A 25,790-nucleotide genomic window follows, 5' to 3' on the forward strand; every position below is an offset into this window, starting at 1 on the left:
GTGTTTTAGAGACTTAAATACGGTCCGTGTTGCCTGTGGATTGGAGAGGTTCTGTGTGCGTTTTCGGTGCGTAGCTCTCCCGGTCTAACCGGCTCGTGCTCATATTTTACTTCTCATGCTATTTTGACGTTTCTTTCCCCCCCCCCTTTTTTTTTTCCCTTTTCGTTATTTTTATTCTATTCTCTTTTTTTTCTCTCCCCCTTCTGCTCTCTGGACGCAGCCAAACGCAAAGCGTGGAAACTAAACCGTGTTGGTAGCCTGCGAAATATATACAGCAGCAGCAGCACCAACACCGAAGGTAACAAACCCACACGTTTTAGCCGAACGCCTCCCCCCCCCTTATCCCCTTTCTCGTAACCCCCTTTTTCCGAAAATTGTCCTCGTTGCGGCTCTCCCGTAGCCGATGCGGGAACGAAAATCAAATTTGCCCAAAGCATGCGTGTTTTCGTCTCGTGTTTGCGGAGTCATTCCCGTGGTCTTTTCATCTTTCTGTTTGTGCGTTTTATTTTGCCATTTGTGTTCCTTTCAGCTTACTTAAATTTTGACCTTTCCCTCTAGTCGTGGAGTGGCGATGTTTAAATTACTTCGGGAACCCATTTTCTTCTTTTATTTATTTAATTTTTTTTTCCTTTATTTTATTTTCCCTTTATACATGTGGGCACTCAATGTAATATTTCCCAAGTTATTACAGTTTTTAAAAGTGTTAGTACCAGGTGTAATGATCTGTAGCCAAATACAATAGTGTGTGCCGTGACATTTAAGTAACAGTCTTAATTTGTTTTGCGAAAGCGTTCTCCATAATGCTCTTTGCAGCTCTAATCCAAAGGCGAGACAGTGCCGGGTCATTTGCATGTGCTACTCTTCCTTGTAAATTCTGTATATTGTTGTATTTCTAAAGGTCACCCGGTGCCAAAGTTCACAAATTGACTTGCTTTTTTTTTTTTTTTTTTCCCCCGCCGAAGACAGCCGTCATGGCTTTTGTATAATAGCAGATTGAATTTTTTTTTTTTTCCTTCCGCCACCTTCATTTGAACAACACAATTATAAACTTCCTTCTTTTTTTCTTTTTTCCTTTTTTTTTGTTTTTTGCTATTACGAATGTCAAAGGTGAGAATTGCTTGGAAGCCAGGCAAGGAGAAAAAGCCTCCACCATCCTCTCCACCAGCATATGAGAAGAGGGGAGAGAGTGCGAAATATGGAATGCAAAATAGGTCACAACTCAGTAATCTCAGTATAATGGGGGGGGGGAGGATTTTTTTTTTCACTTAAGTGCGAACCAAATGGGTCAAGTAATCACAAGCGCATGCCCTAACACTAATTGACTTATTTTGGAATGATTATAACTGTAATATTTTTCTTAATGTCACTGTTTTCTGGGCTGTTGATTTTAGTGATTGCCAAGCAGTGGCATTAAATCTCCTGTAAATTTTAAATTGCATGCTATTTCTGTAAACAAGTCCCTATGTTCACATCCTGATCATTAACCTTTGGTGATTTATATCACCGTCCTTTTTTGCACAATTACTGCTGTACTGCTGTCGGATGCCTCGCTCTCGCTGCCAAATAAAGTGCGTCAGGGAAACAAAAGTGCAATTTTACTGCAGCTTGTTAAGGAAGCGCTTTTAATTATGATTTTGTTTTATTTCTCGTTGTAAGTGTAAAATTGCTACCTTTTCGAGCAACAGCAGCAAAATTCTGGTTTGATCTTTTTCTTCTCTTTTCGAGCACTGAGGGCAAAACATGAAATGAGAGAGATGATGATTATTGGAATAAGTTTGCTCAGTTTTTTTTCCATTTAAAAGAAAACTAACTAGATACTTTTAATAATATGCAATTCTGTATTTTTCATCTCCTAGACAGATTTTTTTTTTTCTTCCCATCAGATGCAGGGGCGTGTTTGTTACAAGTTTACTCATTGAGAAGCTTGTGGCTTTGTATCTACTTGTTAGTACAATTTTAACAGTGAAACAAATATCAAGAATTGCCTTTTATATATATATATATATATATATATATATATATAAACAGTAAAGCTCCCATTTTTAGGGTATGTGTAGTTTGAAGAGTCTTTTACCATATTGATCAAACTAAGCGTCAAAGGCAAGTGGAGTGAACGCACCTGTCTTTGTATGGGAACGTGTCCCTGAAAGCCATGGTGGAAGAGTTTTGACAAGTATCACCAGGATGAAATTCTGTGCCTAAATTGGACAAAATGGTCTTTCTTGGAAGTATTAGCCCTACTAAAGGTCTGGTGTCCTCCATAATTTTGCATCCTCGAGCCCGTACATTAAGCCTTCGTATGGTGGCTGGAATCGCGAGATTGGCAAATGTAGAGTTAATGAGCAGTGTAAGTACTAAAAGCCACATGTTTAGATAATTATGCCTTCAGAAAAGGGAATGGTGATAGGAGATGACAGTCCAGAATAACAGATCTGCTTTAGTCTTGAGCACATGCTTGCTGAATTGCATTTATGCCTTTCTGCAGAACAGAACTATTCCTATTGGTGCAGTCTTGGTTTTTTTGAAAGCTTGGGCTATAGAAAACAGCCCCTTGGTTACTTTTTAATTCTGGTCCTATTATTTAGGTATTTCGCATGCTTCCAGGTAGCAAAATCTCCACTTAAGAGGCAGAAAACAGTTGCTGTGGTTGTTAGGTATTTCTCACAAGGGGATTTCTGCACGGGCCTCCCTTGGGGGGGTCTCCTCCTGTCATAGCAGGGTGGTCGAATACAGGATTGTTCTTCTTATGTCAACAGAAGTTGCAGCACGGTATGGAGAAGCATCTTGCTAAAATTAAATGACTGCTCTGGATGCTGTGGTTAAACATTCATAAAGATCTTAAATCCTCATTTTTTCCCACTCTTTGTGGTTACGTGCGTGACATCAGAGCTGCAAAGTTCTCCTGGAGAACCTTTCTTCTGCACGTTCATGGCCTCCAGGACTACCTCTCCTTTAAAAGGTAGCGATGCCTTTGCTGTCCTGATGCTGCGCCAATGCCGAAAGGTAGCGGTGGGTGACCAGAGCAGACCGAGGGGTGGCTGAGCAGCGTGCCAAAGGTACGTGCTGCCCCGACGACTAGCCCTGGTCAGCTGGAGATAGCGTCTCACGATACCTCTCCGGTAAGAAAGCTCTTCAGCTTTGAAACCCCGGGAATTTTAATAGCAAACTGCAGGCTCAAAACATGTCCATGTTTTTTAAAAAAGTGTTAGGAAACATCTAATGCACGTCCAGACTTACGCACTGAATTTAAAAATGACTTTGTGGGCTTCTTCCAACCACCCTTGTCTCGGCATCCAAATAAAACAACAAGTAGGTGCGGCGGGGGGAGCCGAGTCCCCTGAGCTGGGAACAAGCCCTTCATCTGCCGTCTGTCATTCCCGGGAAGTGGTATAAAACAGTGCTACGGAAAAAATCTTCCAGTGGAACGCAACCTTTACCGAGAGCTGTGGGCAACCGATAGCAGAGCTATATTGTCCTGATAGGGTTGATTTTCAAAACTAATTAGATTTAGACACTGGGTTTGGAAAGGGGAGAGAAGTATTAGCATAGTCATGCCCAGTGGGACATGGCACAAATATTTCCTTAATTGAGGCGGCTAATAAACATACTTATCTTCCAAGTTACGGGGATAATTTACTCCGAGTGGCAAAAGGTAATGATAGTTAACATTATCTAGTACATGAATAACATGCGTCTTCGTTGTAAACAAATTGTAGATTGTAAACATGTAGTGTTTATTGCCAGGGCACCTCAGCAGCTTTTCATTATCATCCTTTTGAAAAGATTAAGGGTTATTAAGGAAGGGTGCTTGAGCGGAAGCGCGTTTTGAGGGATGAAGGGGGAGCTTAAATAGGTCTCCGTGTTACTTCAGGCGTGCTTGAATAGGTTTCAAGCTGTAACCTCAACTCGGGGAGATGCTTGATGGCCGTTTGAAATACGTCACCGCATCTTTTGGTTCTGCACTCGGCTCGTGGTCTCGGGAAAATGCACCTCGCGTTGGCGGCGCCATCCGTCAGGAATTCCTCACCATCCGTGAGGAGTCGCTTAATCCTAGCATGTCTTCGGCACGCACCTATGCAATAGTTTTTCCGTTTAAACGCAAGCTTTTGGGGCGGTTTGTGCCTGGAGAGTGCCTGGCAGAAGGATGCCCCCGTCTTACGTTGACCTCAAACTACGCCGGCAGTCACCCGCCGTCGTTGGAAGGTGTCAGCGGCTGTTCATGCAGTTCTGGATAGTGAGGATAAAAGACGCGGGAGGTGCAAATACTCAGAAAAGGTAACGGTGGAAGAAATATGTGCGGCGTAAGCAGTGGTACCATGAAGCCCCTTGGAAATGGTGGTGGTGGTGATTTACATGCTATTATATACAATGGACTGCGTTTTGCTGAAACTTGGGGATTGCATGTCCACCTCCACTGGTCCTCTGGGGGGAAAAAAAAATCTCTCTTGTTTTGGCTTCCATAGCATCCTGATCTCACAATTTCAGCTCTTCTCCCATCTTAGCCACCCCTTCCCACTTAAAAAACAAACAAACAAAAAAAAAACCCTAAACAAACAACATCATCATTTCTTAGGCAGCTTCTGTTGATAATAACTTCCAAATGTAAATCAGTTGCAGCTGTTTGTTAGCACTTTAACCCTTTGTCTGCTCTGCTTCCAGGAAATAATTGATGACTGATTGGCCCATTAACCTTTTACCCAAAAAAAAAAAAAAAAAGGAAAAAAAAAAAGTTTGACAGCCCAGACTTGTGTAATGAGGAGGGATTCCTGGGGAAATCGGCTTGATGGCGGAGTCACTTGCCCCCGCGGATGCAAAATTAGCCCCCTGGGACCTCGTCTGCATGGAAACTGGACACAATTAGTGTAATATCCGGTGTTATTAATGTAGTTGGGAGTAATTGGGCAGGTTGATTTCGACAGGTTGATGGTGCTAAAATACTATTATAGTGGACCTTTCTGTGAATAACTGTTAAACACGGAAGCCTGTTTAATAAAATTTTGTGATTGGGCTCGTAGGGGTTTAAACAGCACAACCTGTAGTTTTACTGGAGAGCGAAAACCAAACGCTTTTGTCCTGCCGCCTGGGTTTTTCCGCTTGTGTACGCGGTGCTTATGGATTTGCACTTTAGCTGCCCACGCTGCACCCACTGTCTTTTGAGGCATCGCTTTGTGGGTGACGTGCAGTAGGCTCTGCTCTTCGGTTTCCAAACTGCACTTGCAAAATATTTTTTCGTCACATTTAAGCAGAAAGCGAATTGCTGAGGTCTTCAGCTAGTGCACTTGCTCCTCAGCTGAGCTTTCAGGAAAGAAATCTAGAGCTCCAGCAGCTAAAAAGGAATGCCAGGCGCTACGTTCTTCATGTCTCGTCAGCGATGGCCAAGTTTTCAGCTAGATTATTGATGGCATTAAAACATCCTTCCAGCCTAGGCTTTCAACATGCTGCAGCTCTTTGAACCCATAGGAGGGCAGGGCATATTGGGACATACTCATCAACCTGTGACGTGGATTTTCCACCCCTGAACTGCAAAGGATGCGAGTCTTTCCCAGCCCACGGCTATTGCACTTAGTGTTGGGGAGCTTCCCAGGAGAGCGGCCAAGGTGGCAGCTTGTCACAGCGTCGTCTGGTCACAGCAAGAAAGGTCAGGAGGTTAGACAAGAGAGCCTTTCCCCTGGGAAAAGGATACTTTGCATCTAAAAGGAGGGCCATGGGAATGGCTGAAGGTGTGTTTCTTGGATTGCGCTCTAGTCTTACTAGCTGGTTGCGTGTCTTGTGCAGTAGACCTTCCATAAGCAGAAGAATAGCATTAATGTAACATTTCGGGGTGGGGGGGAAAACTTGCAGAGGTGCTGTTGTGAGCATGCTGTTTCAAGCTTGCTTTTAAAAGGTGAATGCCAAATAATGCCATGTAAAACAGGTTGGATTGCAGAATTTATTTCTGATGGCCGAATCCTATCCCCTTCTTGGCCAAGAGAAACCAATTTCATGGATGCAATCAGGATTATTGGCAGAGGGAAGACAGGAGAATTCAGTTACGCTGTCTCTTGATTTTATATGCCACCACCGCACCAAGTCACCCGGCACGACTGTAATGCCGTACCGTCGCTTGGGGTGTATTTAGGTGCATTCGTCCTCCTCCCCCTAATAGGCAGCCCCCAAACGCTGCCTTGGCTCCTTCAGCTCTAGCAACGTGTTTTGGGCTTGCGTGGGAGCAGTACGGCGTACAGCCAGCGGGCTAGTGGAGAGAGGTACAGCCAAGACGCACAGCCATCCGGAGCAGAGCTGCAGATGGAGAAGGGCAGGATGCTTCGAGAAAGGAGGGAGAAGGACCTGAGATGTAGAAAAAGGAATGAAAATAAAAAGGGCCTTTGTTACTGCGTATCATAGCATCCCTCGCCCATACTAATATATATGTCTCAGCAGCACCGGCGCTGAGTAACTGCCATGAAAATCTTTGAGCTTAGCATTTATGTTTTATTTACTGTTCCTGCTTATGCAGTTCTTCCTTCTGATGCATACTTTACCGAAAACTTTGCAGTCTTCTGTGTGCTCGCTTCTAATCTCCCCGCTTGTGTAGAGGGGAACCTTGTTTGGACGGATGGAAGCGTTTGCAGCCAATTTATATAGAAGGTTTTTCTGAACCGGTGGATTTGGTGACTGGGCATTTGGAAATCCTCCTTTAGCAAGACTTCAGAAGTGCAAAGATGTATCGCTTAGCCATTAAAAAGGCTAAGAATGATGAATTTCCTAAATTGGACCCGCTCTACGGGAGGCTGCTACAAGTGGGATTTAGTTTTTCTTCTTCTCTCATCTTGCCAGTGTTCCCTCTTCTTTGTCAGGGCGCTCCTCCTTCAACAAGACTTTCTGGAGGTGCTTCAGCTTTTATTCAAGATAACTGCGTTTTTCCTAGAGGGCAGCACGCAGGGCTGAAAGCAATTTCCTTTATTGTTAACACTCTATTTTAGTCAGCCTTGCATCTTTTTCCTAAACTCATGAAGCTCCATTGGGTAATTGTGGCTTTTCCCATGACTTAACCATAGCATTTTGCATAATGACTCTATGTGTTGGTTGTTTTTTTTTTTTTTAAGCACTATATTGCTGTAACATAAAAGTAGTTAAGCAGTTGTAAAGTTGTACAGTTGCACTGTTTCTCTTCTTTTTTCTTTCCCCACTTACCCACACACTTTTTTTTTTTTAATAAGACTGCTGCTTGAGGTGTCCCCATTCCCCTTGAAATAACCTTCGCCTTCGGGTTTATTCTCAGCTCAAGGTGCAAGGTAACCTCCTACTATGTTTTGAAAGTTCATTAAAGCTCAGTCTAATTACCTGCTGCTATTAGCAAGCTGACCTCCACGGGCTTCAGTGGGACTCTGGAGATTTACACCAGCATGGGCGTTGGCCTTTCTAGCCTGGAGTTTGTCGAAGAAAACCAGTCGCCCCATCGGTTGAGCAAATGACTTCCAGTGCGCAGCGCTACCGTCTTTAAAGCAAGGGCTAGATTTGTCACTTATCCTTGCATGCTTATGGATGAAAGGGTAATGCAAGAGTTTCGTGACTCTGAATGTATAATAAGTCATTAGTAGATGAGTGAATGTAAATGCCCTTTCTAAAGCCCATTATGGCTGATGTTCACCAGAACTTTGTGCTCTATTATTCTCTTCCTTTCATGCTTCATGCCTGCCCTTCCTAATTCCACTTTCTCAGCTTCCTTGATTTTTTTTTTTTAATTTGACTTTGGTGTCCCATGTGTAGTTAATAAAGTGTGCGCCCGTTTAGTTCAGTTTTGCTGCAGTTTTCATACGCTGCGGTCCTCTGGCCTGAATACTTATCCTTGCGCTCTAGTGGCCCTAAGGATATTTCACTGACCCCTTCTGCTAGCTTCTCGGATCGTTTTCTCATCTCCCGTGTCGGACGTGAAAGTTGAACAGGTTGAAGTGATGTTTATTCTGTATTATAACCCACTATATTTATGCTGTAGAAAAGAAAATGTACATATTGGTCTTCATATGTTGCGTCCATACATGTACACACATGCTTGAAGAAATAGGGTAATTTTTCAAACCGTTGTGTCAGCTCTTTATACTCCTTTCATCTCTTATTTTGGGGGATACTTTGTTTTTTCTGGCATGTAGGTCTTACCACCGCAGGCTTAAGTCTAAATAGTGTTTGATAGCCACTTTGTGGTTAGAGAAATGGAGACACACACACACAGAGGAATTTTCCCTATTTACCAAAAACAGTACTTTATCTATATCAAATAACATTTTGAAGGGAAAAGCAATGCATCAACATGTTTTCTGATGCATCATGCAACTTCGGTGTCTTTGGATGTATTTAGCCTCAAAACCTCAGATGTCCACACCTGTATTTGCTTGTTGCATTGCAGAAGGGCTCATCAGATAAGATCACATTTAGGCCTAGCTATTGATATCCTTAACTTTACATTTTCTTCCTATTTTTTTTTTTCCCCCAGAACAAGAAGAAAACTTTGAGTTTATCATTGTCTCTCTCACCGGCCAGACTTGGCACTTTGAAGCTACCACGTATGAAGAAAGAGATGCATGGGTACAAGCCATAGAGAGTCAGATCTTGGCCAGTTTACAGTCGTGTGAGAGCAGTAAGAACAAGGTACGGTACACAGAGTACTGAAAATAAGTAATGGGACATCGGTCACTAAAAGGCAAACAAAATCACTAGCCCTGTTTTAAAAACCTGCACTCCTAGAGATATGCATGAGCTAGGCACAGGTCAGAGCAGTATTAACCAGCTGCGTACATATGTCAGATATCTCAAGAAAACTGGTACTCTAACCTGTTTTGCAATTTGGTTTTACAGCAATTGAATAAATCATTTATTTTGGGTTAGAGGTCTGCAGAGGAGCCTTGAAGGAAAGCCTGTCTTGGGGGGGAGTGGAGGCAGATCCAAAAAACAACTCCTTTACTAGTCAGATCTCTAGTTAAAAATGGTTGAGCTTCTGCATGGCAAAGTTTAATTAAACGTTCTGGTTGGCCTAATAATAAATGTACAGTAATGTTCATCCGCATGACTCTGTGACGATGTAATACAACTCAAGAGAAATCAAAAATAAGCTATTGCCTTTGTGTCTACTGTTTTACGAAACCTGCGTGCAATTTTTCTTTTCTTTAATTACACTGAATCAATTCTTTATGGTTTTGTGCTTTAACTAATATAACGGAAAACTAATCAAGAAATGGTTCATCAAATCTTTTTTGGGGGAAAGAGGAAAATGGCCTAAGAGGAACGGGCTGCCTTCTTTGCTATATTTTCATATTATGACGGAAATAACTTTTTCTCCTTTCCTATCAAAATAAATGTTTAAAATCTGACACTTCTTCAGCCATTGCTCATTTTTGGAGGGGCAGGAAAACAACTGATTCTGCAGGCTCTGGATTTGCAAACACTTCGTAACTAGAGAGCAAGGTGTCGAGTGGTAAGGGAGGGAGAGAAATGGGGAGTAATTGTTCAGACCTGTAAATCCTTCAACACCATCCACCGAAGAAATGCCTTTAATCATTTCATACTGCTAGGAAGGAGAATTTGAAATTTTTGAAATGAATGCCTGCGTTCATTGCCTCTTTGCCAGAGTAGTTCAGACACCAGTAATTATCATCATCATCATAATATAATTTACTTCCCATTTTGTTTAAAGAAATTAATATATTGTTCTGAAATGGGGAAGAATCGCTGCCTATTTTTTTTGTGCCTTACTTCTATGGAATTACATGTTCTAATGTGCATATGTTAAAACCCAGAACTGCGTATATACATTAGAACGTGCTGCTAAGGCAGCATGACAGAGGAAATTTGTACCCTAACACCTATATTAAAAAAAAAAAAAAAAAAAAAATTACAGAGGATGAAGAGTGGCTGGTAATATTTACTACCCAATACCTATAGAAAAGATTGGACTTTGCATACGTTAAATATCCTTTTAAAAAGGACACACCATCTACAAGATTATGCTTGTACAAGGAGCTTTGTTGGTTATATGCTTAACCTGCTACAGTGCTCAGAGAGGTTTTCTCTGTAAAATATTGCTGACATCCAAAAACACGGCAGAAGAACTAATCGGAGTAGCGTAAGTGTGTGTCCTTTTGATAGATTGGGAGTGTGTATCTCCACGTTGCCGTACTTAAGTCCTGGTCCTCATCCTGCTTAAACCAATTAATTGTAAGGAGTCCGTAATTTGGTACAGCTAGCTAACAATTTTCTTCTCTGAAAGCTTACCAGGTGGTTTAGTTGGGTAGAGCTGAACTACTTGTACCTACTGACGGTCTCTCCAGGTCCGAGGAAAGGTCATTGGCAGGTCTTCATGGAGAGAATTTAAATGGGAGCTATCTGATTCGGTCTGACCTTTTGATGATAAAAGGCTTTCACTTTCTTTTGCAAACCACCCCTTAGTCTTCATTAGCAAAAGCACCTCTGTCGATAAAGGAAATTGATTTTATCAAATAATATTCGTATCTAATTTATCTCAAGAAATAAACCTGCACTGTGACTACCTTCCTTGGTAGCAAGATTCATTTTTAAGCTTGACTTTCCCCCGCGCAGCCTCCCCAGCTGTTCAAGTTCAGTCCAGTATCTCCAAAATGCTGGATTTTCCTGTGCAGGATAAAGAGAGCTTTAGGAAAAATCTTGAGCTGTCAGAAATATGGGAGGAAATAGGAGTATCTGCTTGGCAAGCCTGAAATTGCCATTCGTGAGGATGCCGAAGGAGCACTATTTCTTGAGAAGCAAACCAAAGTCTTCAGGTACCTTGAACGCATTCATTCAGTCTCGGTCTGAGCTTTGTTGTTTGCCTCTCATACAGCCGACAGTTGTGTTGTCTAGACCTTTTCATTGGGTTCTTATTTGTTATATGTGTTTCTTTCAATATCCGCAGTCCCGACTGACAAGTCAGAATGAGGCCATGGCCCTGCAGTCAATAAGAAACATCAGAGGCAACTCTCACTGCGTGGACTGCGAGGCACAGAGTGAGTACAGCCTCCGCTAACGCAAGAGCTTGGCTTTTTAACGTTGACTCCTTCTCCTTGGCCAAGACTTGCATGAACACCCACCGCGGTCTTTGTTTTTTTGGTGTTATATTCTGTATGAGGTTTGCCCGTGCTCGTCATGGAGTCTGCTTAATCAGGCTTATTTTATGTTAATTCATACTTAATGCATGCTATGTCAAATGAGTCCTGATTTCTTTCTTTCTGTCTTTTTTTTGTTTCACTTGCCACTTTGAATGTGAGCATTTCTTCACTTTTCTTTGAAGAAAAGGAGAAAATAGTGTGCTGTTTGACATCAGTTACTCCCATTTTCCTCCTGTTTGGGGGTGGAGAGGGCATGTGGGCCTTGGCAATATTCTCAGAGAGGTAAAGCTTGATTTTTGTGTTTTCTTACTTGTCAGAAGGAACCAAAGTCATTGCTCATTATATCTGGATACTCAAAAACTGATTTGGGATTTTTTTTTCCCCCCTTTGTGTTTCTTTCCCCTTTTTATTTTTTAAACATATACTTAATGTTCAGAAAAGTGTTCTCAAGAATACTTTGAGCTGCTGTTCACCTCACTAACCCCAGCTGAGGTCATTATTCTGTTGCTCTTTAGTTCCAGGGGTTTGTAACAAAGCCATAAAAAGGAAGTACTCTTGCTCCAAAGCAATTAGTTGTAGAAGCAGAAGGAACGAGAACTTGGGCCTCTTTATTTCTTTGATATCTGAAAGTCAGAACTTTTCTTGTGATTTCACGTGTGCTTAAAATGGAAAATTATTCATTTATTTTTGTTTGGATCGGTGTCTTTTTTAAGACTCGCTGTTTAGGAATTTGACTACCGATCTAAGCCATTTTAATGTCCCAGTTGACTTTAAAGTGAACATTCATGCAGAAATACAAGTGCTTTTGCATGATTAATTCACTGTCCGCGTGGTTAGCGATTAAGCTGATTCAGTCACCCACCAACAAACCTATTATCCCCTGCCTCAACCTCGGAAGGCTTGAAGAAAATGCGGGTAACAGATTAGCAGGCTTTTAAAATAAAGTTTTTTTCCAGGCCATACCACCAAAATGTGCTTCCCATACAGATTTATTGATTTCAGTTGCTTCTTTTGAAACCTGTCTCAGATATTTATAGGCTGTCTGTAGGAGATGGATCAAAAACCAAGGCGACTGCTCTGTCCCCGGCGGTTGAGCACACGCTGGTATGAGCCTTGGCTGGCTTGGCCTTTGAGCACCAGCACTCACATCTTGTCAAAACAGCTTGTTGACCTGCTTGGAGGTGATCCTCAGTAGAAATATCATAGGGACTTCTCACTAGCAGCAAGAAAAAATAGCAGCATCCATAAATTAAGGTCTTTACATTCTCTTGACTAGTAATCCAGCAGCAAACTTGTTAGTTTGACCTGCATTTTAACATACACAGGCCAAAACTGCTCTTATTTATTAGTGTTGTTTATTAGTGTGGTAGTCATTGAGGTTTACTCCAAAGCTTGGATATAGGTCAAGTAAAAGGTATGAAAGATGCTGTGCTGAGGTCTTCAAGTGACCTGGATGTATATTTGGCTTAGTTGGAGTACTCCCGCCCGTGAGCAGCCCACATTGCGCAGTGTTCCCGACTCCTGCTCTGGTCTCTCTTTGCTGCTGGAGGTAGCATTTTCCTAGACCCTGCTCACTGGTCATCAGAGGAGAGCAGAAAAGTGTGATCCCTTCACTGCAGCCTGCTTTCCACACCCATACCTGCCTTTCTGCTCTGGGGATAGGTCCCTGATCCATTTAAGCTGGCCAAAGTGAATGCTGCCACCGAGGTGTGTATTCCTCTCCCCAGTCTGGTGCCTACACCAGCATTTGTGCAGCCACGTTGGCTGTTCAGTCAGGAAAGCGATTGTGCAGGAAAGCAATGGGGGTTTTTTGGTTGGTTTTTTTTTTTTCCCCCTGCTTTCAGCCAGGTTATTTTTCATCCAGATTGGATATTGGACTGAGCTGGCCGCACATGCACTCTGCCAGCAGAAGGGAAGTGCCAAGACCATATTGCTGGGGGAAGGCAGGATGGGACTGTCCTTTTTTGGCAGCACTCCACACTTTGTTGTGGATTTTTTGTTTTGTTTAAGGTTTTGTGGGTTTTTTTGGTGACTCTGGAACTGCAGTCAGAACTGCATTTAATTGTTAGCGTCCTCGGAGATGATTTAGACCCTCTTTGACTCTTCATGCCATTTGGCCTCCCTAATTTTAAGGCCACGGGTTTTCCTTTGAAAAATTTGAGATCTTTCTCAAGTGATGTATCTTAAAATGTAAACATGCACATCATGTGAACCTCAGTTTGCTGCTTTTTCTGCCAGCCTGTGCTTTGTTTCCTTCTTTCCCTTTCTGCCCTGCCTGGACAAGTCCTTACCCCGGAGCATTTTGCATGACAAACAGCAGTGCTCTTGTGGAAAGCTTGCATACTTTGCATCTTCACAAAGCCAGATGTTTGGGAGCAAAGGAATATGAGATGTTGCTGTCCCTCTGCTCTATTCAGGAGCCATCAATCTTCCACTTCAGAAGTCTCATTCTTCCTCTTTCTAGAACTCCTTGCCTTTTTAGCACTTCATTATAGCACTTTGTTTCACTTGGGAACTTCTGCTTTGTTGCATGTTAATTGAATAGCATTTGTGTGCTACCAGCCTTCTGGCCCTGTAGCAGGGTCAGACTTAAATTTTTTCCATGTCCTTTTATAACGTTCCCATCCCGGAGTGGTAGATACACGACACTGAGGCAAAGTCGTCTTCAGGTGCTGAAGTTTTTGCCCAAGTGGATTTTTTTTTCACATTCCAAAAGGAAACTAATGTCACCTTTTCCCAGAGGTCACAAAAGCAATGAGAGTCTCAGTTCTGACTTCTGTCTGGAGAAGGCACTTAAAAGTCAGTTCGCTTAGGCAAACCCAGCTGAATTTCTGCCTCCAAAGGATTCTAGCTCTTCCAGTGTTAATGGTTAAAGAATAGATCAAAGGATAAACACAATTCACTCATTTAAGGTATAGGAGGGCTTGGAATATCAGATCTTCTCTGTTGGAGAAGAAAACAAAGAGGGCAAATAAAAGGAGACTTTCATCATGAGTTTTTCAGTTCAGCAGAGTTTGGATATCTAGTAACTTACTGTTGTGTATTTTGGATTTGGGAGCACCAAACACTGAACTAATTTCTCTGGCCCTGGGAAGCCTATCAGACCCATCAGAAGATTCAGTTTTATATGTATAATAGAAGAAAACTCTCGAAGAATTGAAAAGATGTCAACTACTCTCTCTTTTGCCATGACTCTTTGCCATACTGAATCCTGATGAACGCAGCACATGTAGGATCGGGCTGAGCAGACAAAATCTCTGTGGGGAGGAATTGAAGAGCCAGGGAAAAGGCATCTTGCAAAGTCCTTCATCAACCACCATCCCATGTCCAAAGGGATAAAGGAGATGGTGTGGAGAGGTTATTCTCCTAAAAGTGTTGCTCCCAAGAGCTTTTGCCTTCAAATGATTGGTCTGATTAAAGCTCAACTTGAAGTGGGGAGGAGGTTTTCAGAGAAAGAGACAGCTGAACACCTTTAAAAAATGTGGTCAGCTGAAGACTGTAATCTGAGAATATGCAGTGATGCAAAAAAGCTCATATTTGCTGTTTGAGAAGCTGTAAGCAAAACAAAGAGGGAAACTAGCCTTTATAGTGCCTATAGCTTTGTGGAATTGGTTTTTCCTCCTTCTTTGCCATCAAATCTAGATGTATGCGTACTGGAGAAAAGCCTGACTCTGTCAGTGCACGTGGTTATAAGTACCCTAATTCCCAACCAGAATTACTGTTAGCATCAGCAGGGAAGGTGAAGGTTGTTCCAATACGGTTTTTGATCTTCGTCTTCTAAAAAAAAGACAGCTAGATCAGTTATGGCTACTTGACCGCGAATGTTTCTTTTCAGCATAAATCAAGGGTAACAATTTCCAAGCGTGGGATTAAAACAAAAAATAGTGCTCAGCTATGTAGGGCTGAAGGGAGATGCAGATAGACTGAATTTCAGAAGAGGGAGATCCCTGATCGTGTAGTTTACAATAGCTCGCCTTAATTACTGGTCAGCCATGACTTCTGTCATCTACCTTATGTCATTTGGGGGACAGTTTTTCATGTGCACACACTGATGCAGATGTCACCAGTGAAGTCATACCAGTTTTTTTCCCCAGAATCCAAAGAACATGCCACTTGTCCAAGCCGCTCAGCTTGTTTCAAATATCTTACTGGAGTTCCCCCGCTGAGAACACGTCCAAAGTGACCAGTGGAGGTGACCTGAAGGAAGATGCCAGAAAGGGGGTTTTCTTATGTGTCTTACCAAGGGCTTGCAAAGCATAGCAGGTTTTTTTGTCTTCCGTATTCTTGGAGATCCGAAATGTCTGCTGGGTTTTCTCAGTGTAAGACTTGGTATGGACAAAAGCGTTTTTAACAAAAGATCTGATTTTCTGCCTGAGTGAAATAAGGTGGGGTGGGACTTTTTGTGTTGGTTTAGGGTTTTCTGTTGTTGATTTTTTTGTTTTTTGGGTTTTTTTAGACTTGTTAGGACTGACTGAAATTTTTCTATCACCCTTTTTAATGAAATATTGGACTTTGCCATTAAAAGTATCTGCTCTCCTTTAATACTTTTTGTCCAAATGTGATTTATTTTGGCACAGAACTAGGAAATATTTTGTTTTCCATGTATTTTGGATGTCAGAAAAGCCTTTCAGGTTTTGGGTTACACAAAGCAGAAATGAGTCTTTTGATGAAATTGCCCCAAATGGAAGAGGACTTTGGAAATTCATTTTCTATCAGTACTAAATTTTCTGTAGATTTGAATAAAAAATGCCTGCCCTTTCAATTAATCGCAGTTTTGCTGCTTGATATTTATGATAGCCTCCTAGTTCTTTGGGAGGCCGAGGGTAAGGAGAAAAGAAAAGATCTGACAGCAGGGGGAAAGAAAGAGCCACCAAAAATTCCTCCCATAAAATGTCTTTCATTTCATTTGTTAAAATGAATGTTTGTTCAAGAGGGAGAGTCAGACAAATCTAGATTTAAATAACACAGGACAGTGACAAAAAGTGAACCATCTTGGAAAATGACTTTGAATTTCCCGGCTTTTGTCAGGTTTGTCACAGCCTTATCATTTGCGAGGTTATTTTATTTTATTTTATTTTATTTTTGGTCCGTGGAATCCTTCTGGCTAGTACACTAAAACTAGGACTGTTCAAAGTGTCACATTTTCATCTTAGTACTTATCTCCCTGATCTTAGAGATGAAAACATACCCCATAGTGTGTTAGATGTAAAAGCCATATGTAGGTGATGATATAGATGGTTATTAAGGGAGTTGATATAGTGAGCAACAGAGACATTGTATCTCGTCGCTCTTTTTTTCCCCCCTTTTTCTCTTGTAATTGGCTACGAGTGGCTCTAGATACCCAAGGAGGGGCTTTTTTCCACTACTTCTTCATAAGCTACCCGCTACTCAGTTGATATTTTCTTTGTTTCTTCTCCTCTTTCTTACTCGCATTTTCCTTGCGGCTGTAGATGGAGTAATGCACGCCACCTTTGGAGACCCTCCCGCAATTTCTTTTTTAATCCTTTCAGGTTTCTCCAAAGGGTTGTGTCCTAAGAGGGCAAAAATCACCCCCGGCGCCAGGCTTCCCGAGCGGGAACCGAACACCTGAATTTATTCTCCTGTTGCTTTTGGAACCAAAATGATTATTGGCAAACATAAACTAGAATATTTTGGTCAGTGTCTCCTTGTGCTAATTGCTCGTGTCCCTTTCCCTGCAGACCCCGACTGGGCCAGCTTGAATCTGGGCGCTCTCATGTGTATCGAATGCTCAGGTATCCACCGAAACCTTGGCACGCATCTCTCCCGGGTCCGCTCCCTGGACCTGGACGATTGGCCTCTAGAGCTCATCAAGGTCATGTCTTCTATTGGGAATGAGCTGGCAAACAGCGTCTGGGAGGAGAGCAGCCAAGGCCACCTGAAACCTTCGTCCGACTCCACAAGGTAGGTGCCTCGCTCCACCAGGCTGCAACGCTCGGTGGTCCTTGTGCCGTGCTGAGCACGTCATTTTGGCATTTCCATCAGAGGTGGTAGGGCCTAACAACGTTTTACAAGGTGGACTTTTATAATTCTACCTCTTGTTTAAAAAAAAAAAAAAAAATTTAGGTGTATATATATCTTCACTGCATGCCCAGCATGTCAAAAGTTGAATTGACCCTGTTATTTTTTCCCGTTTGGGAAGGTTTCCTCAGCAGCTCCAGGGTTTTTTGTTCCATCGCCTGCCCTGCAGAGCGGTGGGAGGCTGAAACCTCCCGCCGGGCTGGTCCGCGAGCGAAATTATACCCGAATATGGCTCTTTGTTTTGTTAAAGCCACTAAATCCCCAGCTCTTGGGCTACCGGTTTGTGATTAATAATCTGCCGTCAGTAGTTTAAACTCGCCCCGGCCACCACTGTGTAATTTGTAGCTGGTTGTCGGTTCTCCGTGTCCTCATCACGGCTGTCTCCAAAGTCCTGCTCGATACGGGCTTGCTTACTTCCTTTCTGTGATACACGTGAAGGCATGAGTTGGCAGGGGAGTTTTTCCTACGAGGAGAACAGTATTTTTACCTACTGGTCGTAGCTCAGCCCCGTGAAAATCTTCTTTCTGTGATACATTACCCAGAGCGAAGGGGTTTGTATGCTTAATTTATCTGATTGGCATCAAAGGAGGAAGATGCTTCACAAGTGCTTTCCAGATTATAGTGGATTTTAAATGTAAGTGCTAATAGTTCTAACTAACGTAGTGGTTCGGGGGAAGTGACGCGACCTCTAGCAGACTCTGTTTCAGCAGAGGGAGGTTCAGATATGAGGAAGACCTTCTGGACTACCTTGCCCAGCTGGGCCTATCTTTTAAGTTGTCTTCAGAAGCGTGTTATAATTGCCTTAGCGCGAGCTCCGGGGGCTAGGCTGCCTCCGAGCACCGTTGAGACCCCAGGTAGCAGACGTTAGGACGGAGCGTTAGCTCTCGAGTGTTTGCCTCCTGCATATCAGAGAAATCAAACAGAGGGAATTGTATTATTATTGCGTTAATGCACACACTTCATCTCTGGATCCGGCTTTTTCCAATATTGCGTCAAGTGAAATTGGAAGTAGGGAGCGGATACCTGGGCCACCTCCTGCAGAACAGGAGTAGGTTTGCACTGTTGTCTGTAATGAAGTCAACTGTTTCTTATTGCATTATTTCGTTAGCACTGAAAAATGAATTTGTGGTGCCACCTTTGGTTCATCTTCGAGAATGAAGCCAGTACATTAATCAGGCTACTTAGATGAATGGCTATGCATATAAATATATTCAGGCAGACCTACATAGAGATTTTGTTCATATATAAGCTGGATGTCTGCTGTATACATGTCTGTTGTTATATAGCTAATGTAAGGATTTCATCAGTTAGATTGAAATTAAATTATTGCTGCCTTGCAGTCATCAGTATTGTTATGTGTTTAATCCAGAAATCTCATATTGTTGCAGCTATGTTGCTCCTTACTATCAATGTGAGGTGGAATGGTATTGCCGTTCTAAATATTCAGAAGAAAAAGGAATACACTCAAGTAGATTTTTTTTATATATTAGTATTTATATAATAAATTAAATGCTATCATGGTAAACCTAAAATATGAGTGATTACAATGAAAAGAGGGCCATCCGTTTGAATTAAGTAATTCTGTTGTTCATGTGTGGAAGTGAGGTTTGCTTATGGAAAACTAACTTTTTCTCTTCGTATTCCATGCTCAGAGCTTATTTTAATTCCTCTTTGTTTCTCTACATCTCCATGTTTACATTTGGCTGTGTATTTTTCCCTATTCATATCTGTCAGTGACGTAATTGCACTTTTTTCCTGAAGTATGATGTTTTGGGATATAAGCTATAAATGTGCCTTTTATAAATATGCGTTTCCAGCTGCATGTTCAAGTGTACACTTACGGGATTGACGAGCTAATAGAAAAAATATAATTAAGATTACGTGAAAAATTTCCCACAAAGCGGTTTTCATCTTGCTTTGGTGCTCCATTTTTTTTCTGCCGTTTGGAGCAGTAGCTCAAGTGGCATTTTTCACATAAATATCCGAAAGCTCTGCTTTCTCGAAGACGGTGCCTCCGGTTGTACTTTACTTTGGTCTCTGCTAGCAGCATAATCTTTCTATCCAAGACGTGGCGAGAAAGTAAGTTTGAGTTCTAAGGGTGGAATGAGTTGCGCGCTAAGTTTTCTTGCTGCTGTTTTGAGTTTTGCATGAGGACTGCAGTCAGGAGCAGCTATAACAGACTCAAAGGCGGAGGTTAAAAAAGAAAGGAAGGGGGAGATTGGGGCAAGAGCAAGAAAGCAAGTGAGTAGAAACATGACTGGGAGCTGAGACTTGGCGATGCGGTGGAAGAGGAGTTGAGGGAGCACTAGGAGAGATGGAGACCAGCGGGAAGGTGGAAGCATTCAGCAAGGCTTCCTCTCCTGATGGGAGAGGAGAGTGGACACTTGGTGAGCCGGTGCACCCCAAAGTGGGACTGTCCTGCCCATGCCGGCCAGCCCTGGGACCAGCCAGAGTTGAGAGCTAACCTCAAAGCACCAGTAAAAGACCTTAAACACATGTCTCTTATGATAAGCATGTCTCTTAACCCATCCCTCTCCATCCCTCCAGCCCCAAAATAACCACCATCCGTTGTCAGTGCAATGATGGGCTCTCCGTTAATAGAAATTTGTCGAGGGAATGAGCCCTAGGAAGGTTTCACCATTTCACATTGTGTCTTTATACTGGAGATGAAGCCATCAGGAAGCCCACAGGCTTTCCAGGGCAAAGAAGTGTTGCGGCCTGCTCCACAGATATTGAGCCTGTGGGGCTGGGAAGCTCGAGGAGCGTTCGCACGCTGGACTAACGGGAACCTGGCTTCAAAAGCCGTGCCTTCAGCTTGGGAAAAATTGGCGTTGAATCCCCGCGGTGGAATCCCACGTGTTTCTGCTCAGCCGAGGGATGGGTGGAGAGGCTCTGAGAGGCTTTTTGCAGGAGGCATTGCTGAATGTAGGCCATAGCATAAATAAGGAGCACGGGCAAAGATAACCCTGACAACGTGTTTTGAAGGTCAAAAAGACTCAGGTTGAAGCACATGAACTCCAAGCCTGAGACTTTTTGCAGCCAAAGGCTTTGCTCCTGCTGCTTCCATCGAGGATATCGTCCGGGTTTGTCCTCCCAACATTAACGTGTGCGGGATCTCATGGAGGCTACGAGACGGTTTGTAAAATAAGCAGGTCTCCAGGTCACTTAGCGCCTCTGGATCAAAAGCAACACCTTGGGTCGTGTCTAGGATTAAACTGGAAGCCGGCACGGGTCCCGGGAGGAAGCAACGCAGAGGCCAAGTTTGGATGGAAGGCGCTGGTTGATGACGGCATGGGGACAAGCATGAGCTCCTGGCACGCGTGAAAAGCTGGCGAGGCGGCAGACAAAACGCCGAGCGGGCCGGGATATGGGAGAGGAGAAGGAAGCGGGGAACAGCTGGCCGCCGCTCGTTGTCCGTGGGCCCCCGATGAGGTCGGCTTTAGCGGGCTGGTAATTGGTTCCAGCAATTATCCGCGGCCCTGCGAACCGCCGCTCAAACTTCTCCAGCCTTGTGACAAATTGGAGCTGACTGCTGGTGAAGGAGTATCGACTTCCCGTTTCTAAGCAGGGGGATCATTAGTCAAGAAAAGCATCTTTTAATTACTCGCAGGAAGAAGAAAAAAAAAAAAAAAGGGGAAAAAAAGATCTTTCGGTATGGATCCTGCAACAACTGCCTTTTTTTTTTTTTTTTCCCTCCTCCAAGTGTATTCAATATTAAATTTATTGTCTTGGGAGGGGGTTGGGGGAGAGGAGGACAGAAGGGGGGAGTTTGCCCTGAGTCCCTCCTTCGGTAATGTGGGTTTAATTTGGAGTGAGAAGTCAAATTAGAGTAAATCAATGTTGCAACAGTTAACTGGGTCCGGGGATGAAATCAGGATTTTCCCCTCTAATTGCTATTGATACTATTTAAGCGCACTCTTAAAACATTGATTTTGAGCGGTGCAATACAGGCGCGGTCCGGACAGCGGCAGCGGGGCAAGATTTGCTCAATCGAGGAACGCCGGAGATGCAGTGAACGCTCGACTCGGGCAAGCTGGGCCCCGTTTCGCCTGGGCTTTTCACACCGGTAGTTATTTATAGTATATAGTTAGAGCTGTAGCTTTCCTGCCGCGCGTTTCGCTTTCCTCTGAACGCGCCTCTCGCGCTTTTTTGCCAAGGGCCGCAATCGTGGCGATGTTTTTCCGTTCTTTCGCTCAAGCGGCGCTGAGCATTCGCCTTGGCTGCGTGCAAACCTAAAAGTCGAAGGGCTTCGCAGTTTCGGCATCTTTTTGAGAATACTCCTAAGTAAGTAAATAAATAAATAAATAAACCCCCAACGCCGTTAAAAATGTATTCCACAAGTGAGGAATGAGCAGGTAGGAAAAGCTCAGCTGCCTGCTGCCCTTTGCGCCAGCCGTGGTTTTAAGCTCTGCTGAGGCAGGCGCAAGCGGCAGTTCTTTAAATGCAGGTTTTGAAGGTTTGGGGTTGCGTTGCGGGAAATACGGCCTCTTTCTGAGCTCAGATTTAGGTGTGTGGGACTCCACGGTGTGATTTTTTTTGTATTCCGGGTATAGCAAATTTAGCAAAAGCGAACGTGCTCGAAAACGCCTAGTCTTTGCTACAGCCGGGACTTCAGCAAAGCCAGTCCTAGGTGAAAAAGCTCTTAACCTTAAAATACTAATATATGCCTAGTCCTTCACTGCTAGAGCTTTCCGTTTTTAAGCAAGTGCTCTGGATGTATGGTGCGACTTTTCAGTAAATGCAGTTTTGCTCAGGTAACCCGTCCGCATAGCAAACGTAGCCGTTACCGTGTTCATTCTGGTTAGCCAAGGTCGTAAGAAACCAGAAAGGTTCTTAATTCTGTCCGAGAAGCCTCGAGTTGGGAGCTGACTTTCACCTCAGGACGCGAGATCCAGTTTGATCCCTCGCTCACTAATGAACTGTGTTTAATGGGGTCAGAAAAAAACATTATGCAGCTCGGCTATATTTAGCAGACTTTTACAGCGCTGAGCTGAAAGCCTGGCTGGCCGTCAAGGCTGCCGTCCGCTGCGCCGAGAGCAAACCGGCTTCCCGGGGATAACCGGCGAGCGACTTCTACGTGACAGTTAAATCGCCCCGGCTTTTCGTCGTAAAAACGATTATTCGGGGAATAGCGCTCGCTCGCTCGCGTTGGTCGTCGGCTCGCTGTTCCGGGCGGCGCGTCGGTCTGCGATTCCCGGCGTAAGGACGCGGTGTCACCAGCGAACGCGGCGGCGGGGAGCGTCAGTGCCGCGCGCTCCGCAGTCGCCGGCTCTGGTTTCCTAACGGCCCTCGGCCTGACGAGGTCAGTGTTTTGTCCCTTTTGCTCGCTGCTCCGCGCTTGACACCTTTCCCGTTTTAGGGTTTTTTTTTTTTTTTTTAAAGAAAAGGATTTTTTATTGTGAAGGGCTGACCAGAACCCATCTGCAGTTGGGTGGCATCTGCTCCCCACATGTCACTTCCCTCATTAACAAGCAATTGAATTAATTAAATGCTACTCAGAACACGCATAACAAGCTACCGGCAGTGTCCAAATTAGCACTGATAATCAAGGATGATTTCCTTTATTATCCTGCTAAGTGGTGTGCAGGCTCTGATCTCCCTGTCTGCCCTCATCTATTTACATACCCCCAGCTTCTGCCTTTGGAAGCGGAGGTTATCTTACCTAGTTAATTTGCCACGATCACCGAGCATGGCGGATTGATATTCCTGCCGCCGCCGAAGCCAAATCCTCCCCCCCCCCCCTCCTCCCCGGCCGCCTTTCTCCCCCTTTCCTTCCTCCCCAAGCCTGGTCCTTTGTAGCTCGAGCTCACTGATAAATTAAAAGCCACCCCTGTGGTCTCTCAAGTGAGTAATAGAGGCAGAAATTTCATTTTGCAACTGGCTGATTTAATGATCCAAAGGGTAATTAATGGCCTGATTATCTTAATGTTAAATATGTCCGGCAGCAATTACTGTGACCTCCCGCTTGTCAAGGTCCAGGCTATGCTCTTCTTTCAATTAAGTTCTCTGGGGCTTAATGGTATGAATAAACTCCTCTGATTCTATCATTCCGGACTCGGAGATTTAAGCGAGCTAGGGGCTCGTTTGGAGTTTTAATCAGCCCGTCTTCTACTTGAGCGATCAGAGTTAACAATTATAACAAGGACAGTTTAACTTTCTCCCCCCCCCCCCCCCGCCATCCACCTTTCCACTTCTTTATATTTTTATTTTTTTTATTATTATTATTATTTTTTTTAAGCGCTCGGAGGGGAATCGCCGCGGCGGCAGCTTTGCGAGGCCGGTCTCTCCCTATTATAAATTATCATGTGAACGCCGCTGTTTTTTACCGTTTGACAGGCTTAATTAATTGGCAGGAGCGCCCGAAAATGACAGTGCCACTAATTGCAGCTCCAAGTAAATCTCTGTCATCGCGGCGCGCTCAGCGGCGGGCATGCCCCGGCCCTCGCGGCGGCCGGAGCCCGCTCGGCGTTCTCCGTGCCGGCTTCCGCGTCTCGCCGGGGAACGCGGTCGCCCGCGCTGGCGGGTCCAGATGTGCCGCTGGGCTCTCCAGGCGGGCGGTTCGTGTGCCAGAATGACGTTTGCTGCCAAGGAAGTTTCGACAGCTGTGCTGCTGCGGACCGAACAGCTGCTAGGGGACTGGAGATTTTTATTTAAGATATTGCAGCAAGTCCTGGTAACGGGGAGACTTTGGGAAGCAGGAGGCGGGGGGCGGGGGGGAAAAACCAACAAACCCTGCTAGTCGTAACTCACTCGTGGGCTTTCTCCTGGCTGAACTGCACTAAATAGCACATCTCCCACCAAGCTGGAGTTATATTAGCTCTGTTTTGGACAGCAGATATTTCACGAAGATAATGAGGAAAATGTATAAATTATTAGCCCGACGGTATTGCGTTTGCAAACGCAGGCAGGCATAAATAAAAAGCCTGATTCATGACGGCCGGCAAGCTGAAACCTTTCCCCGTGTAACTGCAGAAATGAACCAATTCGGACATGTTAGATTGCATGCTTTCGGATCAGAGTAGTTGCAATTGTTTTAAAATCAAATTTCAGGCAAAATAAAATTTGTCACTTACCAGCAGCTTCCAGGAAATGCATCTAATAAGAATAACTAACTGAGCCCAATGAAATATCAGCTTGGGTGGTGGCTGTTCGTATTTCACCCGTTTGGAGGCCTCAGAAGCTAAAATGAAATACTCGGAAGAGGAAGGTTAGTAGTGCAGCGTATTTTATTGTCCTCGTAGCTGCTTGGTAGACCTTGAGATCCAGGATCTGATCCAGGAAAACGCTGGTGCCTCTATACCAGTGGGGATGATGCCTGAGTGATTAAAGATAAAAACAAAGTTTAAAAAAAACAACCCTGGTTGTCCAGGTTAATGAGCGATTTAGATGAAATGCTCCCTGGTTCAACTGCACGTTTGCTATGTGCAGATCTGTCTTTGATTAAAAACTCAGACACCTTGCAAACAGAAGCCTGGTTTGCAATTACTATTACCATCATCATTCTCTTCGTCGCCTGCGGAAGGGAACCCTGCAAAGGGAATATTTTTGTCTCCATCTGCAGCGCGTTAGAGCAGTTGTTAAAAAGCAGAGGTATAAGAGCCATAATAGTGGGGGGGGGTTACCTTTTTTTTTTTTTTTTTTTTTGGTACTTTTAATAAATTCTCTTAGTATTTGGTTATACGGACCTGGCACACCTCTTGCTTCCTCCATTCATAACTCGGGTGGGCTGTACGCGGGCTGCTTGTACACCGTGACGTGCTACGTTACGGAGCCGTGCGGTAGGCTCAGGCGACCTGCGTTCGGCGGCGATTTCCAGTTACACCGACTAGATGGTTTTATACTAGGTCCTCCTCATTCTGCATGCCAATGGCTTCTGCTGCCTCCTGGACAGTTTGCCCCGGGTGTCAGTGATGCTCTCTGGAGTTCTTGGAGGAAAGAGCCCCAAAATGCCTCCTTGCTTTTGTAGTTTCCTCTAAAACTGCATTTCTCCTTCTGAAGTCTTTCCCATGTGAGATTATCCGTACATCCGTTTGTTGTTCTTCCTTTGAAAAGTATTTTTGAAGAGGACAGGGGAGAGGAACGTGTTTCAGCCCTGTTTTGAGATCTGCTAGCTAAGGTGTGAGCTAAGGCTCAACTGTCCTTCCTCAAATCTAGATCTTATAATGGGTATTTTCACCGCAGCTAATGCAAAGTTTGGAACGAGAAGGAACTGTTGTAACCCGGTCATTTTAATGTTGCATGGGTAAAGAGGCAATAGCTTCCAAAATGAAAAAAACGTGGCTTCCCAAACGGCAAAATTTTGCCCCGACGTCCATCAGAAATGTTTTGTACCGTAATTGTGCTGACTTCTGTGCTGTAATAGGATTTCCAGGTAGCAACAGCTCAATGAAATATGCCTCCTTGTTGACGACTGCCCAGGAGACCACAGTCATGTCCTCGGCTTAGACCTTACTCCTGAAGCTTCAGACAGCGTAGGGTTATATATGCCACAGTTCTTCAGAGTATAGACCGTCCTGAGCTGTCTTGTTAGTGCAGTAGTAGGTTTATTTGCATTAACAAGACACTCGGGAACCTTGCTTGTAGTTCATGGCTAACTCAGCAGAGGCAGCCTGTGTCCAAAACGAGTCCGTGTCCTGACTCACTGGCAGCGTGGGAGTA

General features: G+C 44.0%; 1 protein-coding gene across 3 annotated transcripts in view; it reads left to right on the top strand.

The window, feature by feature from the left end:
• The window catches only part of AGAP1 (ArfGAP with GTPase domain, ankyrin repeat and PH domain 1), a 386,032-nt gene that overhangs the window by 332,259 nt on the left and 27,983 nt on the right, over positions 1–25,790 (top strand). For 2 of the 3 annotated variants that reach the window (XM_067298700.1, XM_067298699.1), the window contains 3 exons: positions 8,471–8,625; positions 10,901–10,991; positions 16,793–17,015. In XM_067298700.1, the coding sequence (XP_067154801.1) occupies positions 8,471–8,625; positions 10,901–10,991; positions 16,793–17,015 (469 nt within the window). Of the gene's footprint in view, positions 1–220; positions 299–8,470; positions 8,626–10,900; positions 10,992–16,792; positions 17,016–25,790 lie in introns of all 3 variants that reach the window. The other variant, XM_067298698.1, reaches the window with a different exon arrangement.

Source organism: Apteryx mantelli, chromosome 6, assembly GCF_036417845.1.
Source record: "Apteryx mantelli isolate bAptMan1 chromosome 6, bAptMan1.hap1, whole genome shotgun sequence".
Taxonomy (NCBI): Eukaryota; Metazoa; Chordata; class Aves; order Apterygiformes; family Apterygidae; genus Apteryx; species Apteryx mantelli.